Source organism: Octopus bimaculoides, chromosome 3 (assembly GCF_046866305.1).
Source record: "Octopus bimaculoides isolate indiv1 chromosome 3, ASM4686630v1, whole genome shotgun sequence".
NCBI classification, from domain to species: domain Eukaryota; kingdom Metazoa; phylum Mollusca; class Cephalopoda; order Octopoda; family Octopodidae; genus Octopus; species Octopus bimaculoides.
In genome coordinates, this window is record NC_142930.1 from 120,654,919 (window position 1) to 120,675,590 (window position 20,672).

At 36.8% G+C, this 20,672-nt stretch overlaps 1 protein-coding gene across 2 annotated transcripts in view; it reads right to left on the reverse strand.

Annotated features, from left to right (window-relative positions):
* LOC106868092 (uncharacterized) overlaps positions 1–20,672 on the reverse strand; it is a 44,596-nt gene that overhangs the window by 572 nt on the left and 23,352 nt on the right. For both annotated transcript variants that reach the window (XM_089349511.1, XM_089349510.1), the window contains exons 4-7: positions 18,312–18,465; positions 17,955–18,163; positions 6,274–6,422; positions 2,378–2,522 (exon numbers count right to left, since the gene is read on the reverse strand). In XM_089349511.1, the coding sequence (XP_089205637.1) occupies positions 2,378–2,522; positions 6,274–6,422; positions 17,955–18,163; positions 18,312–18,465 (657 nt within the window). The remainder of the gene's footprint in view (positions 1–2,377; positions 2,523–6,273; positions 6,423–17,954; positions 18,164–18,311; positions 18,466–20,672) is intronic.

A 20,672-nucleotide genomic window follows, 5' to 3' on the forward strand; every position in this document is an offset into this window, starting at 1 on the left:
AGTGCGGCAGAACACCATTTCGACAAGATATTTGTGCTAAAATCAATGAAAACAGCCACCAAAGGTCAACGACACAGAGCAAAAAATAACAAATAACTAAATGCTTAGGGTTACGTAACTCTCAATATTGATGCAGTATATCTAATTTAAAATCATTATCTTGCAAGAACCAATCAACCTAAAGTGCCACATTCAACTAATTGACCTGTCGAGTAAGTTGAGATGATTTAAGGAAAGACTGCGATAGAATTTATGGATTCTTTGTTTGGATTTTCTAATAGGTTCGATTACTGGAAGAAATACATCACATTGTCCTCCTTTTGATTATCTCACTAAGATACAAAGCACTCAACAACAATGAATGAAAATCTCAATAGTCCTGTACGTGTATGTTTAGATCCAAAGTATTAAGATCCCACTGAGGTGTCGGCAAATTTCTTTCTATATTTTTATGGAAACTAACTGTCAAAGTCATAAATCTTTCTCCTACTTATTGACAATTTAAATACATTTAATACAAAAAATGTACAAATGTATGCATATAAAAAATAGTCCGACTTACACAGAATGGAAATGATATCGGGAATTAAGTAGGAGAGAATCAATTTTGCTTCTACTTTTTTATTCACAAACGAGGAATCAATTTTGCTTCAACTCTTTTTATTCACAATTTCTCGCTCAAAATTCGTTGGCAGGAGCTCCAGAACACACCAGTCATGACAACAACTTTAGCAATTGTTCGGTGATACTCCTCCAAGATCAGTCGTGAATTTTCATGTTTTCATTCGTTTGGGATGTCGACGGTCGTCCTGAACTAGGTTAGTCTTCAAGCGACAAGTGGTCATTCCTAAAGCAGGAAAAACCATTCGTAAACTTGTGTTTTGCTCATGGCAGCGTCCTTGTAAGCTGTCCGAAGCATGACAACTGTTTTGGCCACCGTTGTCACCAGTAGAAAACAGAATTACTCAGAAGCACTTTGTTCTTTCGCTTTAGCCATCGCAAAAATCAACGAACAGTTGAGAATCACTGCCAAACAAAGACACACCAAGTGGCGGTATGACTTCACCCGATGACGCCAGTCGCCAGACTGATGGCTGAGGGTTGCATGAAGTTGCTTCTAATGGTGAAAGCCTGAACTACAACGGGTTTTGTCCTACAGAGAACGTTTCCGGTTAGTTTTGGGTACTCTCTTGTATATAGAAAACATTTGAGGAAAGTGCTGCCCATGGTAACTAAACCTGAAACTATGTGATTGCCAACTGAAATTTTTAACAGTACGGTAATGACCGCGCCATTATATATTTATTACTTTAAGGATATAAGCACATTTTCTGATCACTGTCACCGCAGATGATATAAGAACTGAAACGAACGATTCTCTCATCAGTTTCTCTGTGTTGCTTACACCTTCAACTCTTGAATATTTGGACCGAGCCGTAAGGTGCTTTTTGTAAGGTTGAAATATAGCGCAACACGAATTATGAAGATATTATGTATACGGTTGAATGTTTTTATGTATATTCGTTTGTGAGGAACTCTTTTGTATCAAAGACAAGTAAATATATTTTATCATATATGTTTTGCTATCTGGTTATTCATTGGCTCGGTCAAATGATCAATCTGGTATTTGAATTAGCGAGTAAGTGGCTGAATAGTGCACATTCACATGTATCAGTAACATTAATCTTGGGGAATCATCATGAGAGGGTGTGACAAGCCCGAGCCTTTGAATACGGTGAGAAACCACATATTCTGTCTCCTCAAATTCACTGAAAAGATTTTAATCGACCCTAAGATATAGCGAAAGAGATTTACTTCATTTTTCATACGGTGGGGTGGAGGCGCAATGGCCCAGTGGTTAGGGCAGCGGACTCGTAGTCATAGGATCGCGGTTTCGATTCCCAGACCGGGCGTTGTGAGTGTTTATTGAGCGAAAACACTTAAAGCTCCACGAGGCTCCGGCAGGGGATGGTGGCGAACCCTGCTGTACTCTTTCACCACAACTTTCTCTCACTCTTACTTCCTGTTTCTACTGTGCCTGTAATTCAAAGGGTCAGCCTTGTCACACTGTGTCACGCTGAATATCCTCGAGAACTACGTTAAGGGTACACGTGTCTGTGGAGTGCTCAGCCACTTGCACGTTAATTTCACGAGCAAGCTGTTCCGTTGATCGGATCAACTGGAACCTTCAACGTCGTAAGCGACGGAGTGTCAACAACAAAATACGGTGGGATCCAGCCTGTGACCTTGTAATTGATAAGCAAACTTTTTAACAATTTGGCCTGTTATGCAAAGAGATAAGCACACATACATACACATACATGTTCATTCATACAATCACTGAAACACCTGCGGCCTACTCACGCTTCGCACTTACCTAAACGCACACCTTTAATCTACCAGGAATGGTCGGCCTGCCATTTGTGTAAGCATATGAGAGAACCTCATACAATTGAGGATCATGTTGCTTGATATAATTTCTGGCTGCCATTTCAGTGGGGCAGACGCGATTTGTCCCACACCTGAAAATATATAATTTAGTTTGCATTACGAATTATATTCTAATTTACAATATTTTTTTAATATCAATCAACTAACTTTTGATTGGTAAGATGTTAAATAACACTGGATTAGATGATAAGTCAAATAAAGTTACAAGAAAACTTACAACTGTATTATGTAGATTTCCTGTCTACAGCGTATGTATTTAGCTGATTCTTTCATACTTATGTATTCGTTGATAGCTATTACGTTGAATATGAGAATCATACGGTACAGCCGTGCATATCTTTATTCTTGATAACCTTCTACCAACAAATCATAAACGTTATTGAACAAATAATTTCAATAAAACCGTTGAAATCTTCATTTTTCAGTTAATCCTATTTCCATTCCAATGTCTACAGTTTCCACCTATTTAAAGTTTTCAACTGACTTCGCTTTTATAATTGGAAAAAAAATATAATATTACTTTAAGCGCAACATCTGCGCATTCAGAAAAATACGTTAAATTATACTGTATATTGAATTCTAGTTTGTTTAATTTTTTTTATGTATTATCTTTTTCCGGATTCTGAATTAAATATTATATTAAAATCAAAAAGCATTACGACAACAAATATTGCACTTATGCACAGCACGGTCAGTAACGGGTGTTTATAAGTTCATGGAGTAATTTGATGAAACCATCTCAATAATTGATTGAAAGCTCTTTCATCTCATTGACGAAGAGAGTCTTTGAGAGAAATACAATGTATGGAAAACATTAACTCTCTTTAAACAAAATATTTCTTGCCGATAAAGAGCGAAAATACTGAGATGGGCTGTGTGTTATTGGTCACAATACGTAGATCAATGAACTAAATATTTTGTAATATGCAAATCGTCTTCATTCGCGTACTTAACCGTTTGCTTATCCAAAACATGCTCATGGGTTTCTCCAAATCGTCCATGTTTGCTTTCAGACTTTTAGCCCTTGCTTGATAGCTTCTGAGTAATCTCAGGTTTTTCTTTCATACGTCGCAAGTTACTTGATGGTTGGAAACAATTTGAGAATGTGTATCATGTATGATGCATAAACGCCAGAGGAATATGCTCTGCGTATTACATATGATACGCAGAACAGGCAAAGCGAATCTAACCAACGCCACAAGAAAAGAAGAAAACAATGAATCAAATGCCAATGTGTCATATTCTCCCATTCCATAATTTGCTTCCGTGTTGTGATCCTGGTTTTAATCAGTCTATTTGAGAGTCTTGTTATCTAAGCAAATCTCATACAACACTCTAAGCAACACTTGTCGATTATATGGCTGCTTTTTCTTAGAACTATGAGTTGTATAGCTGCAAACTAGCACACTGCCTACTTGCAGATAAGCAGATTAATTCACTTCATAGTTAGATATGTTCTTTAGTGAAAATCATATGATAATTATAATCAGACAGAGAACTATATATGTATTCTCCGTCGTAATATTTAGCGTACTAAAGGCGGCGAGCTGGCAGAACCATTTGCACGCCAAGCAAATTGCGTTCTGCTTTCAAATTTCATCGAGGTCCACTTTGCCATTCATCCTTTCAGAGTCATTCATATTAGTAGCACTTGAGTACTAGAGTCGATGTTATCAACTTAATCCATCTCCTGAAATGACTGGCTTTTTGTCAAAACTTGAAGCCAATATTTATCTTATTGCATCAAGTATGAGTAAAGCTGTGTAGTATAGTGATTACTGTATTTGGTTCATCCGCATAAGGTCGTGAGTTCAATACGTAAACTGGCAGAGCGTTCTGTTGTTAAGTAAGACACGTCGTTTCATGCTGCCCTTATCTAGACATCTGTAAATGAATACTAACGCGGTATTACTGCAGTACTCTCTCTCCCTCTCTCTATCGCTCTATCTCTCTCCTTCGTGTTATCATATCCTGGTTATTCAGCTCGGTCAAACGTGACAGGACGGAGAGGGTGTCTGTAAGTGCATGCAGTTACATAAACAACTAAATCAATAAGCAAAATGTTAGTACATGCCACCACATCCTATTCGCTTGGAACGACAGCTAGCTGTATTGTACGTTGGGTCACCATGCAGTAAATGCCCGGGGCTTTTCATTATTTTAAGACATTATACTTATCCCTGCTAATATTTAAGAAAACCTGCATCACTAGTCATACCAAGATGCTGCAATGTCTCGCGGATGAATTCAAATAAAGCTAACATATTTTAGAAGTATCGCTGTATGAAGTGTTAAAGATGACATTTAATACCCATTACATTCCATATTTATTTGATTTTAATTAATTATAATAATTTAATCATTTAGATAATGACTTGCTTTTCTTATCACCCATGGGTGTAATATTAATTAATTTTCCTGTTTTACAAGTGAATTAGCGCCCACTTTTATAAAATTAAGTAGATTTTGTTTAATACACTACAGCTAGACATTCATCGAGAAAGTCTTTACGTGGTCAAACATTTTACTGGAAATAACAGCTAAATCCACCCCTACCCCGGAATATTCTCAAAATACATCCTGCTACATTTATAAACTGCAACACATTATATCATGTCTTAGAAACAGCGTCAAAACTTGTACAGTGTGATCATGAATGTCATTGATATAGATTTTTATGACATGTACGCAAATGTTACTCGATATTAGCGCATAAGGATGTTTAATGTCTATGTTTAGTTCTCCGTAATTTATAAAAAAGATAGCGCGAGTAACAGAGCAGAGCTGGCGACAGATAACTAGCTGAGTATTAGTACATATCGTCTCAGCATTTCAATCCTACTGTACTAATATTTTAAGATTATATCTAGTTCAGTGTTTCTCAAAATCGGTTCCGAGAAACCCTGGTCTTCCGTAAGAACATAGAGGAGTTCTGCAATTAAAATTTACCTTTCGGTAAAAATTAAGAAATTTGGTTTGTTTTATAAAGAGCGGGTCTTCACTAGTTCCAAAAGGATACATTTTACACACACATGTATGACGGACGACCACTAGGTGGACATCCAATATACTAGGAAGAGGTCAGCAACGACCCAACCACAAAGAAAAATAATATCCTCCAGAAAAAATTTATTCTGGAGAACATTATTTTTCTTTATGGTTGGGTCGTTGATGACCTCTTTCTAGCACATTGGATATCCACCTAGTGGTCATCCCTTATACACGTGTAATGCATTTTTTTCTGAATTTTCAGATTTTGTTATATGCTAGGCCACTTGATTTTAAATTGAATTAATATTCAATTGATCACCCTATATATATATATATATATCGAAGGTCGGCGATTATCGTACGCTGAAGAAGGGAAATAACCCTGAAACTCGGGTCCGTACGTATCGCAGATCAAGATGGGAGGGATAACTTCCCTTGGCAAAAATAGACAGGACACAGAAGTGTGTCGATAAGCCAGCTGGAGGAGATGTTCTCCTGGGGCTAAAAGCAACAGTAACATCCACCCTTAGGGGTCAGCCACATTTAAATGGCAAATATACTTCACTTTATCGTGCAGTTACTGTTAATACCTCGTTCAGAGATTTAACATTGCTTATATATATATACATATATATATATATATATATATATATATATATATATATATATATATATATATATATATATATATATATATATATATATATAATACTTCTGTAAAGACTAATCTGGTCTGAAATTGGCTTTACTCTCTTCTCAACTGGATGTAAACTATGTCACATTGCAATTTCAATTAATACACGCATACAAGAATAGATGAAATTCACTCACATGTTTAAACCGCCTGTAACATCTGTTCTCGTTACGTCAAAGAAAAACGCTTCCGAAGCTACAGCCCAGTATTCCCATGCAGTAGCCATAGCGTAAGTGCTTAATGTCCAAGTCGCGTAGCGTTTTGCCCGGTTATAAGCGCTCGTAATCTGTAAATGTAGATTTGTACATATCTCTATATTAATATTTATATATATGTATATTGGCAGAAAGCTAGTTAGATAAATATATTTCATCGTGTTAAACCGTTAAACCCGATACACTTTTTTCTCTCTCCGTTTTCTTCTTCTCATCACTTTCTGTCGAAGAGGTTAGACTCCTAGCGTCAAAGACTTTTCCATTCTTACCAAGTGTCAAACTAATATCCCTGTTTGCCGTTCCCTCGCACTCACGCACACACACACACTCATACACACACACACACACATATATATATATATATATATATATATATATATATATATATATATATATACGCCTGACCACTAGATCATCTCTCTGTCCCTCTCTCTCTCTCTATGCATATATATATATATATATATATATATATATATGTATATAATTAATTAAATAATCAAAGAAAAACGGAGAAAAAAGATAACATAAAAAAACAACGACAAAGGACGCGGTACATGCAAAGTATTAATAAGACGCTCAGAGAAAGAAAGACAGAAAGAGTGGGTGGTTGTTTTACATTTCTAGCAAAGCTCTTCTTCGGAAACAGGAGACTTAGGAAAGTCCAAAAGAAAAAGAAGGAGGAAAAAATCGCCAACAGTCCACGTGTAGTTATATATACATATATATATGTGTGTGTGTGTGTAATATAATAAAATAAATGCGCCCTTTTAAAGCCTAGCCAGGCTCATGGGCCCAGTTTCCCGGTTTTAATGGCATATGCGTTCCCCAGCTGGACGGGACGCCAGTCCATCGCACCATCGCAGCGTTAGTCATTTTTTCCAGCTGAGTGGAGTGGACTGGAACAATGTGAAATGAAGTGTTTTGCTCAAGAATACAACGCGTCGCCCGGTCCAGGAATCGAAATCACAATTTTATGATCATGATACTGACACCCTAACCACTAAGCCACGCGTCTACACACACACACACACACACACACACACACTCACACACATATAAATATCTGTAAATATAATATGTGACAAGTATTCGGTAGCCATGATAAAACTCCAACTTTCGGATGCCGGGCCGGAGACCCACGCCGCCATCTCTTCTGTTATCTGGCCATCGAGAAAAATGCTATGAAAGTTACCGTTAAACAAAGGGTAATTACTGTGTGATTGACCGTTATTAAGACAAATAGGCTAAGTAAAGGTAAGGGAGTAAAAATGTGCATAGTATTCGCGTAAGCGCGCATGTCCATCCATACATATGAGCGTCTGCACACCCACGTATATGCGCCTATATGTATATATTCATCCATCACTTGAAACACACACATGTTCACCCACAGAAAAATATATACATACCCGCATACACGCTCGCACACACACACACGCGCACAAAAAAGGTTCATACACACGTCTATATATGCACATACATAAGTAAAAACAGGGCTAAAGGCAAAATGCAGAAAAATGTGTAAATAGAAGTGTAAAAAATAAGCACATCTATATAAGCACATACTCGCATGCACGCGAGTATGTGCGTATATAGACGTGTTTTACTCTTATTGCTTATTTTTACACTTGTTTTTACACATTTTTCTGTACTTTGCCTTGGCACACACTTTGTTACGCTGAATATCCCCGAGAACTACGTTAAGGGTACACGTATCTGTGGAGTGCTCAGCCACTTGCACATTAATTTCACGAGCAGGTTGTTCCGTTGATCGGATCAACTGGAAACCTCGTCGCCGTAACCGACGGAGTACCACGACAGTATTCAGACAAAACAATCTCGATACCTAGGAATTAATATTCTCTCCGTTGAGTGAAAGTTAGTAATCGATCTCTAATGAAGCCATAATTGACGCTGAAAGTATTCAGATTGCTACGTTTCGAGTTTCTACTTACAGAGACAGAAAGAGAGAGAGAGCGCGCGAGAGAGAGAGAGGGGGGGCGTTATACTTAATACATGGGAACTTAATTTTCACAGTGAAGCAAAAATATGCAATCATTAACAACAAAAAATTTGCTATAAGCTCACCTTAGAATTTTACAGACACTCTCGTCTTGTAGTGTTCCTATTAATTAATGTACATAAAAGAACATTTATGGAGAAATATAAATTGACGGCTAGATAAGTAGGGATTCGTACGCATTCATTTTGAAATATATTTGTGTATACGTTTGTTTATATGTGTCTAGATGCGAATATTGTACTATTGTACTCAGTATACATATCCCTAGATATGACCAACTTCTAAAAGCATTGTGACTTTTAAATGGTTCCACTGATGGTATGTTTCCGCTGTTCCGGCAATGAAAAAGTAAAATGAGAAAAAACACTTAATATTAACAATTCAATTAGATTTACTACATGAAACGGTAAAAACTGTTTCACTAAGTATTTCGTATCAATATGTCATATTCGCTGTTGCGCATTCTAGCCTATTCCATCTCTCTTTATTCCCAGAATCTGCAGATAGGATCTAAAATCACGATGCGCTGAGTTTAAATGAGCAGGAAGTAGGTTTAACTTCTGCCAGCATTCGTCGCTAACATTATCATAAAGTTAGCACTTAACATACTACTAAATTCGATTAGTATTCCACCAAAATGCAATGAATATTTATTGCAGATTCATCTATATTTTATTCCATTTTGTTCTGTTCTAATTTTCATCTTTCCAAAGAATTTCCTTTTTTTTTTCTTCCTTTTTATACATTAGGATTTATTGCTCAATGATACCGTTCCACAATTCTGTCTGTTACATGCAATATGTATAAGTTGTCCGTGTAACAATATTTATAGCATCTTGTTTTTCCACTAATACTCCTCCTAACTACACATTACTTGCTACGTAATGAAGAATCTGTTACTTAAATGTGAGCGAACGACGATCTGTTTTCCGAATATAAAATTATCATAGATATTGTTTCGTAGCACATGACTATGGACAATGACCGAACATTGTTTGTTATTTACGTTCTTTTTGTTTATGACCATATATATATATATATATATATATATATATATATATATATATATATATAATATATATATATATATATATATATATATATATATATATATATATATATATATATATATATATATATATATATATATATATATATATATATATATATATATATATATATATATATAATATATATATATATATATATATATTCTCCATGATTGTTGGATTTCTTTAATATTAAGTGAATAAGTCAAACTAACCTAAAACGACTACTAAAGGGTACGAACGAAGAATATAGACAATATAGACCAAAACAGGAGTTGTTTGAACGAACAGGCAATAGATATATAGGGAAACTTTTCAACTAGCAATCGCGTCGTTTTTAGTTCAATCTCACTCCGCGATACAATGTGCAAGTATTTTCTACTGTAATCAGTGTCGTGCAATGCCTTGTGAGTAGAGATTATCAGACGCGAGCCGATATATATATATATATATATATATATATATATATATATATATATATATTCACACACACGCATATCTATATATGTATGTATATTTTTTAAAAAATAACGTTAACCACTAACGTGGGCAATTAATGTGCTAGAAATAGATCACATCTTGTGTCTATTAAGACCTAAATTGCTCTCAGCATGAAATATAGCAGTATACCAAAACGTAAGCGGGCAAGACATTTAAAATCACCTAAAAAAACACTATTAAACAGGTACCGGTTTCGGATTTAACAAATTTTACCGATTGTCCATTCCTCTTCAGCCTGATTTGTAATGTAACCGTAATCATCAGAATCGTATACAAAGTAACCCACCGCCATGGGTGCGCGTGTATATGGTTCTGCTAATTACAGCTTAATGGTGAAATTCAAAAGTCTTCGTTTTGGCGCGCTAATTCCAGGAATATATCTGCAGAAAATATTTACTGCGTCGTATATATTCAGTATGAGAGATTGGCAATAGGTAATACATTATTATAAAATATGGTAATTAATCATATATTAATTAATATCGATTAATTATCAGGAGGCCAGCACATCTAAAGAATCAAAGAGATTCAGATATAATAATTATATTTTATAATTATGTATGTATATATATATATATGTGTGTGTGTGTATATATATATGTATATATATGTATATATATATGTGTGCGTGTATATATATATATATGTGTGTGTGTGTGTGTGTGTATGTGTGTGTGTGTGTGTGTGTATGTGTGTATATATTATATATATATATATATATATATATATATATATATATATATATATATATATATATACATATATATATATACATATATATATATACATATATATATATACATATATATATATATATATATATATATATATATATATATATATATATATATATATATATATATATATATATATATATATATATATATTTGAAGGTTTGGAAGTGATGTACAGAAATTATGTAGAAAAAAATTAATTATGGTACTCAGAAATCTGGATGTTTGTACTTTTACAGATTTTTATTAATGTCACATATTAAATGAAGCGCTTTTCACCTAGTCGTGTAGGTTTTTCAAATTGTTTTTGTATATATATATTATTTAAAAGAGTTTCAACTCTGTTTTTTTATGTTTTATTTATATTCTTATAAAATCAGTGTGGGAAATAGAATATGGAATATATAATATAAATAGTAAAATGAAATGAAGTATTGAATGTCATATTGAATAAATTAAATATTGAGTATTAAATATATATAGGGGCTAGTATACTTTCCTGCTTTATAGCAGTCATCAAGGTCCCGTCTGGCAGATGTGTTTTAATTGTAGTTGACTAGCTGTCTTTTTGTCCTTTATCCACATTCCATTTCGACAGCTGCAGTAGGTGTTTGGCTATATTTAGAGATGATTCCAAACCATTTTTTAATGTTTATTTTTAGAAATGATGACATTTGAGAAATTTTTCGAGTTTTAGTTATAGAGATAAGATTTTTAAACCCCAAGTAAGATTAATTTAATCATTGTGTGTTAAGAGTGAGTTTGAATTTCTTAATAAAGTCCTTTTCTTTCCGTTTTCTCCCAATTTCATTCAGGTTGTAAAGTTTATGAAATGGAAATATCATAAAAGTTTCACGACCACATGTTGCCAGATGGTTACTCAGTGGTATTTGGCGGACCTCTGGGTTTTTAATCTGTTGTCGATGCACACGTGAGCGTTCCGATAGTGCATTACCTGTCTGGCCAACGTACAGTTCTTCACAATTTGGGTATTTGATGCAATAGATTAGATTTCTACTTTTGCAGTTCATGTTTGCATTGGTGAATATTTTCCATGTTTTTGTGTTCATATATGGGCCGGTATGATTGATCGGCATGTACCGCATCGGCTATCATTGCATTTGGACATCATTGAATTTTGCAGTCAACAAAATACCTACCAGCTGAGCTCAGGATTCGACGCAGTCGACTGTCCCGCTCCCTAAAATTTCAGGAATTTTATTGTTAGTATTATTATTATCATTATTGTTATTATTATTATTATTATTATTATTATTATTATTATTATTATTATTATTATCAATATTATTATTATCATCACCATCATTATCATCATCATTATTATTGTTGTTGTTGCTGTTGTTGTTGTAATAAAATGCTGGAGATTTTGTAGCCTCAGCGTGTACAGTCCTGGACCAAAGGTAGACCAAGAAAGGGTGCTTGATACCTTGTGTATCGGCAAGCTTTCACAGCTTTCAGCCAGTCGGGCAACGCGGTCGGTGGAAGCTCCACTATGGAGTTTCATAGGGGATTAATGACGGGCAAGAGCGACGATGTCCTTGGGGAAACTCTGGGTGTTGGGAAGGATCAATTAACTGATCTTTCCTGCGGTCTTTTGACCCGGGGCCTATGGATAACTTCCGGAAATACCTGGCCTGACAGTGCTAGCCGGGGAGCTCTACCGGTTCGAGAAGTTCTACAGACATAGAAGTGATGTCAGTCAGACTTGTCTGAGATGTGAGCTATGCGACGAAACCGTGCTGCAAGCACTCGTCCAGCATCCGTGCATTGTTGACTTGTGGAGCTTTGTCGAACAGCTGTTATCGCATGTAGGACAGATCCGGTTACATCCGAGTCCATCGTGAAGATCGCCCGGCGCCTTCCTTTGGCCGAGAAGCAAAGGTGGTTTTCCTTTGTTTGGCGGCTATGGCGAAGGAGGTACTGTGGTGGACGAGATTGAAAGGACTGAAGACAGATACTTTACACCTCGGTCACTCCCTCATTGACTTTTTCAAGTCCCACTTGAAAAGGAAAGTGAGGGTAGAGAGGGAAGTTCTGCCCCACCACCACCACCATAAACCCACCCAGTAAATTTGTTAAGAGGTGGGGTTGTGTTGATGATGGCACGTGTGAATGAGCCTACTTTGAACTTTCGTTTGTGAAGCAGAGGTTTTTGAGAAGGAGAATGGCGCCTGCTGAGGCGCACCTGGCGGTTGGGATAACGAGGCTGTGTGGCGTTCTGCGGTCATCTCCGTGAAGAACTCCCCGCTTTGGGGGAACTTTTATTGATTAGTTGTTTTACCACTTTTTTTTTTGTTACTTATTGTATACACAGCATTGTTCACCACCTCACTTGTCCCTTGTATTGCATTGTCCCTATTTCGCCCAGAGCGCTAAACGAGTGCTTGTTACCAACATACACCGGAACAGGTAATGGACGAAAAGGAGAAGGCAAAAATCCTCTGGGACTTTGACTTCTAGACAGACAAGTTGCTAGAGCACTGGAGGCCAGATGTAATAACCTTTAGGAAGAACAAACAAGAGTGCCTAATAATCGACGTAGCAGTGCCAGGAGATTAACATATTATCGTGAAAGAAAGAAAAAAGATTGATAAATATAGAGACCTGAGAATAGAGAACGCCAAGATGTGGCAGCTACGAGATTCAGACATAAATGTCGTCCCTATTGTCATCGAAGCATTGGGTTCCATACCACCCAACCTGAAGAAACATCTGGAAAATTTAGAACTATCCTACAATCTAGGTGTATCGGCATTACTTGAAACTGCACGCATATTGCGTAAAGTACATACCTGCACTGTTTAGGAACCAAATACACACGACAAGGAGAGATGTAGTGAATGTGAAAAAGCTTAAACATTTCGCAAGTGCAGATTTTGGGGGCGGACACGGAAACAGGGAGGCGGTAAGAGCAATAGAGAATAATAGGGGTAGAGAAAAAAAAAACAAGACATTAAAATTATGGTAAACTGGTGTTCTATTATACTATGTTAGTATAGTTTCGATCGGGTTTTGTTCTAAACATTTAAGCGGGTTTAGATTTTGTAATTCTGTTTGTAGTTTGGTGTAGGTAGAATTGAGCTCGGAATCTTGGGGTTAGTAGCCCGCGTTCTTAACCATCACGGGCATATAGCGTAATAGTTAAAAGCGCGGGCTATTAACCCCAAGATTCCGATTTCAATTCCAGGCAGCGTCTTGAATAAATAATAATAATATGATGCAGTACCAGGCAGTAACTCTCATGGCTTCTGATCTTGACTGATTGGAAGTGTTATCATGTACATTGTTTTGTCTTGGTATAAAATATAGGCTACAGCAAATATTCTGCTTAATACCACAGATTTGCTTGTCGGTTCTTTGACCTTAACCAGTTGAGCATGTCCTTTGGTGGATGACGATATGTGCATCTCTGATCACGAGCAGAAGTAGAGGGGGGCATCATAGCCATGTGTTGAGAGAAATTCTTCGAGGTTTGGATAATTCACCTTTGGAAACATGGGCGTTTTGCTCAACATCCTTAAACAAACTTTATTCAGGGACCTTTTGAGCGGAATGGGCTACTTGACCTGAAGAAAATTCTAACTGAGCCCACCTGCGAGGTCATGTGCTGCTTATCTTGATATGAGATCGCCATGTCGCGCACATATGGTTGTGTTGCATGTGCCTGGTGTACCCTTATCAGACGGGTAGTCATGATGGGTATACTGGGCTTCGTATATTTTACCCCAGTATCACTCTGATGGCATGCGCTGCTCTGTCACTCAATAATAATAATAATAATAATAATAATATCAGCAAAAAATACCTTAGGAATGAGAACCCAGCGTTGCGTTCAAAATTCTGCCAGGACACCTGATGAAGGCTGGAGAGTAAATCAGTCGAAACGTTGTGGTAACATCAAAAAGGATGAGCACACATATTCGTCCAATGGAAATAATGTAAATATTGTACTTAAACCCTTACTTTGGATCTGCATACGGCCACCACCATAACTAAACCCATTGCCACCATATCACCCGTCTTTGACTTAGCTACGTTAAAAATACGTATTTACTATGTAGTGCCTTCAGTGATAAATTGGAAACTGCTAGTATGAGCCATGGTGAAGGCTTTATTTGCGTTCATGTTCAAACTGGGTACTATGCAAGGGTGTTTTCTTTGGACGAATAATGCTTAATTTTTTTTCTTTATTCTCAATATATTTTTGAATTATTTTTTTTTCTTCTTCTGTAATATAGTTCTTTTGTTTTGTTCTGTTGTGGGGTTTTTTGGTGGTAGGGGTACTTGCTTTCTTATTCTATGTTGGTGAAGTAGACAATATTCGCAAGACTTCAATTTGTCTTGGAAACCAAGCGACTGTCCAATCGGCTATCGAAAATAGATATAGGTTATAGTAATTTATAGTCACAATACATTATGTCTTCGCTAAATTGATTTGTCTGATTGCCGTCGGCAACGTAGACAATTAATTAATTAATGATGCACACAACAGAGAATGTTACATAATCTGTAATATATACTTAAATACATCTCACGATTAACAATATACAGCTGAATGCTTTTGATGAAGTAACAAAGAGAATCGAAACTTGTAAAGGGAATCCGCTTTCCTGGTCGCAGAGAAATAAAAGGAAAGCACATTGTCTTCCATATACTTTATATGTATCTCATGATGATATATCATAACAGTACATAAGATATTTTTTTATCAACTAATGTATCTACTTTCCACAGCAAATCTAAAATTGTATGCTCACAAACGACACACTCCGACTGCTCTATTTTACATCACTTTTACTCTTTATATATCGCCTTTTTCATTATACATTAACAAACATATGTATGAATGTATATATGTATGTACGTATATATATATATATATATATATATATATATATATACATATGTGTGCGTCGATGTGCGTGTGTATGTATGTATGTATATGTACATACACAGATATATGTAAGTAGGCGGCGAGCTGGCAGAAAAGTTAGCACGCCGGGCGAAATGCTTAGCGGTATTTCGTCTACCGCTACGTTCTGAGTTCAAATTCCGCCGAGGTCGACTTTGCCTTTCATCCTTTCGGGGTCGATTAGATAAGTATCAGTTACGCACTGGGGTCGATATAATCGATTTAATCCGTTTGTCTGTCCTTGTTTGTCCCCTCTGTGTAGCCCCTTGTGGGTAGTAACGAATTAACATATATATATATATAATTTATTTAATTTAAAATGCAACCTAGTTGTTTTGGGTTCATTTCCACTGCGCAGCACGTTGGGAAAGTGTCTTCTACCATGGCTCTGAGCTGATCAATGCGTTTTTGGGTGAATTTGATAGGCGAAAACTCTGTGGAATGCTATTGCATGTAAGTATGTGTGTTGTGTGTGTGTGTGTGTGCGACTTTGTACAGGTTTGTACGCCTTTGTGTTTCTACTTGCGTTTGTCCCTCACTACGGTTTGATAGGCGGTGTTGGTTTGTTTACGAAAAAGTACAAGACTTATAAGAATATATACTGCGATCCATTTGCTCAAAACACAAGCATTCAAGGCGGGGTCCCAGTATGACTGCATTGCAATGATTATAACAAGTAAACAATGCATCTTAGGTGCGTCCCATAAAATTTTTTTTTCTAAATATCTGTTATATTATGGAAAAATCACATTACACATTGCAATATTTATGAGCATCTGAAGGTCTGAATATTAAACAGGCCTTGACATTAAATACGTTTGGGGTCACGTGTTACATCAGCGATGATTGAGCGAAACAACACAGTGACCATATTCTAAATTTCTCTCATATTTTAGTGAAAAGAAAGTAAACTATGTAAAGAGCATGTACGAGGCGAATCCCGGTAAAAAAGTTACAGGTAAAAAAATCACAGGAAAAAGTCACGGTAATATAGTTACAGGAAAAAAAACAGACACAGGGTTTTCGTCCGAGGGGTTTTGTCCGGTAGTGTTTTGACCGGATCCCATAAATTAATTGTCTTTTTAACCTGTGACTTTATTACTGGCCAACGTAAATTAACTGTGACTTTTTTCTGGTGACTCTTTTTCCTAACTAAAATTGTGACGTTATTACTGTGACTTTTTTCCTTTGACTTTATTACTGGTCAGCTACACAACAAGGCATCCGTCTTCTCCATCCCAGAGATGGTCGTTGGTATAGAGTCCCTAGGTGTCTCTTCCATAAAGTCCCGTCAGAAGTAACCGTTATTACACACTCCGGCTGGATTCCGAAACCTGACCAACTGCGACTGTAGATATTATCTGACCATCTCGTTCCTGCTCTGCACTTAGGTTCCCTGCCGGTTGGTAAGGTCTGAAGAATCCGCAATGGAATTCGCTCCTGTGATGTTTTAATCACATGTTTATGGTACACGGAGAAGTACTGTCTCTGAGTTGCACACCTTGTCGAGTAACGTAATTCCAGACATTTTTTAGAGGAACTCCCATTTCGGCCGCTTGTATTCACAATCCTATTGTTTCACATATTACCAAATATTCATGGCCATAAGAGAAGATAGGCAAGGAAATCAAACTGAAGGTAATTTTTTTTTTAATTCTTTTACCCAGCCTCCAATGTTGTGACAGCAAAAGTAGACCCATTGATTACTGCAGCGGAAGCAGTGAGTCAGTAAACCAACTTACACTTTGGTTAGTAAACTGACCCGAATAATTGAAACATGGTGAGCTTAGCTGAAAACGTGGAAGCGTCAGGTAGATGAGTTGCTGAAAAAAGGACGAATGGCGTAGGTTTGCGAAAGAAAATATGTGACTCGTACAGTTGGCTTCTAAAAGTTGTCTACAAAATAGACAGGCGCGGGAGTGGTTGTGTGGTAAGTAGCTTGCTTACCAACTACATGGTTCTGGGTTCAGTCCCACTGCGTGGCGCCTTAGGAAAGTGTCTTCTAATATAGCCTCGGGCCGACCAAATCCTTGTGAGTGGATTTGGTAGACGGAAACTGAAAGAAAGCTGTCGTATATATGTATATATGTATGTATATATATATATATGTATGTATGTATGTGTGTGTGTGTATATGTTTGTGTGTCTGTGTTTGTCCCCCCAACATCGCTTGACAACCGATGCTGGTGTGTCTACGTCCGCCTAACTTAGCGGTTCAGCAAAAGAGACCGATAGAATAAGTACTAGGCTTCCAAAGAATAAGTCCTGGGGTCAATTTGCTCGACAAAAAGCGGTGCTCCAGCATGGCCGCAGTCAAGTGACTGAAACAAGTAAAAGAGTAAAAGAGTAAGAAAAATACTTACTTTTGCACGCCATGCGCTTGGCATATATCTCATCACTAGATGAGCGAATTCATGAGAGAAAATGTTCTCTTTGTGACCGTAAGGGTCTTTATTATTACATAACACGATATCATCCAAACACAGTGAACGGCTACCGGAAATTCCTGCAATATGTTGCCATTTGCGTCCATCAAATGTACATGTAATGGAGCAAGAACCGGTACATTTTCCTGCAAAGAAATTGCCGAAAATTATTATAATTTCAAAATAAAATTCGTACAAAAGATTAAGAAATAAGGTGATGTCGTTATATGGTCGTTAGGTCTTTTCGAATCGTATTAAGGAAGAAGAGTGAAAGAAATTCAAACTATAACTTACTATAACATTCAGGTCGGTCGGCGAGGTTTTCATATTCTGGGTAAACGGTCGGACCCTCCGTCCTTGAAAACAGACCAGCGCCTAATGATGTTGTAAGCCCTCGAAATACCTCAACAGGCATATTCTTCACCATCTTTATAATGATTTGGGCTGCCTGAAGATTATTTAAAGAAAAAAATAATAGAGAGCGAACATACGATTATTACTATTTTTGCTCTTAACAAAATATATTTTACTACCTATTTAAACTACCGCGTACGTTTTTAGTTTCCCTCTATTAAAATGAGTCAAGTGAAACTGCTTTAGTATCCCCCAACTTTCTTTTTTGAGAATTAATACATTTTAAAAATTATTTTCTGACAATACTAAATGCACAACCAGGAGAGATTTACGACGAGGGCTAAGAGTAAATTTTTACAGGCACCTAAAATATTGCACCCAATCTTTCCTTATGTAGTCCCCTGAAGATTTTAAATGGGTTGGAATGGTATAGCATTATAGTACTAGCTAGACAGTGGAGGCGCAATGGCCCAGTAGTTAGGGCAGCGGACTCGCGGTCAGAGGATCGCTGTTTCGATTCCCAGACCGGGCGTTGTGAGTGTTTATTGAGCGAAAACACCTAAAGCCCCACGAGGCTCCGGCATGGGATGCTGGTGAACCCTGCTGTACTCTTTCACCACAACTTTCTCTCACTCTTACCTCCTGTTTCTGTTGTAATTCAAAGGGTCAGCTTTGTCACACTGAATATCCCCGAGAACTACGTTAAGGGTACACGTGTCTGTGGAATGCTCAGCCACTTGCGCGTAAATTTCACGAGCAGGCTGTTCCGTTGAACGGATCAACTGGAACCCGCGACGTCGTAAGCGACGGAGTGCCAACAACAACAACTAGCAAGACTGCTTCTCAAACAAATATTATAGATTGCTATAACTGGAAATCTTTCGAACATAGATCTGTGCAAACGAGGCTAGCGTAGTTCTAAATCATCACAATCCAGTGTGAGCAATGATTGGATTTTCTCACTTTAAATATTACTGTTTGGTTGAAGCTTTTTGCTTTCTCTATCGAATGTGAGATGTTTTTAAAGCACTTCAAAATATAAACTACTACAAAATACTATTTGGCAGTAAAGATTATCTATCGTTGAATAGTGATACGGCCTTTCTAATGACTTCGTGAAAACACACAGATTATCGTAGTTGGGCAAAATAACAAGAACGTGAACGTCTGGATATGTTAATCTATCTTTTTACAATTCCCTTTAGAAGTAAACGGATCTTTTAAATAACATGTTGCTAGTTATTGAACATATCGTTTTCGTGTTCGATATTTCATTAGAAGCTAGAGAATCAATTGAGCAGGAGCCGGTAATGTTGAAAGCTTTGAGACAATAAGCTGTTATTTGGGTGGAAATGATATGAAGCTAGATAACAGTTGAAAGGTTAATAGATTTTGTCTTACAATTAGCTATGCTTGTTGAGTGTGTAATCAGGACCCTACTATTTCTCAAAATAACCAGTCATCATGGATAAAAACAAGGATTACAGCATAGGAAACGCACATTAATACAAATGAAGTTCGCACTTAGATTGTTGCTACTGGTTCGAAAATCTGCATGTTTTCCTGTTTTAATGTATGTTGTAGAGTCAACTCACACTCCCACACGTGACTGTCAGTGAACTGGACGAGTCTTAAAAATACATGAACCAGTAGACTGTTGAGATCGAACTGTGAGAGCGCTGGTTTCGTTATTGATCCTATGTTGGAGCATTGGATTGTTATTGTGCGAACGGTTGTAAGATAACCGACTCGTTACATTGCTTATTGTTATACGGTTATATTTGGTACTCTGATATAGTGTTACACACACACACATCATATATCGTCACTGATGATATAACAATGTAGGTAACACTTGAGGAAAGATGAGATTCGTCAAGAGATTGGTTTTGATGCAATACGAGACGCCAGTAATACTTTTACAACTCAGTAAGAAACACGGCATATGCCAGGCTTTAAGCCGAAATTAGTCTTCTTTCCAGGATCGACGGATAAAGTAATGCTATTTTATTAAAAGTCGATGTGTTGGTAAATTTGGATCTTTTTTAAAACGGGGGCCACATTTTTCATTAACGAAACACTTTGAAACTTGGAACACTGGCAGAATGTGTCATATAAAACATCTTTTTCTCTTAGTCTTCTTAAAAAAAAAAAGAAATCCCTAAGTTATTCCATGTTAAAGTTGTTGTATTTCTGTAATTTCAACCAATCACTGACGTCCATTCAGCCGATATACATTTAGTGCCTACTACATAAACAAACGATTCTGAAACAATTCTATCGGTGATAGGGTTAGGGTTA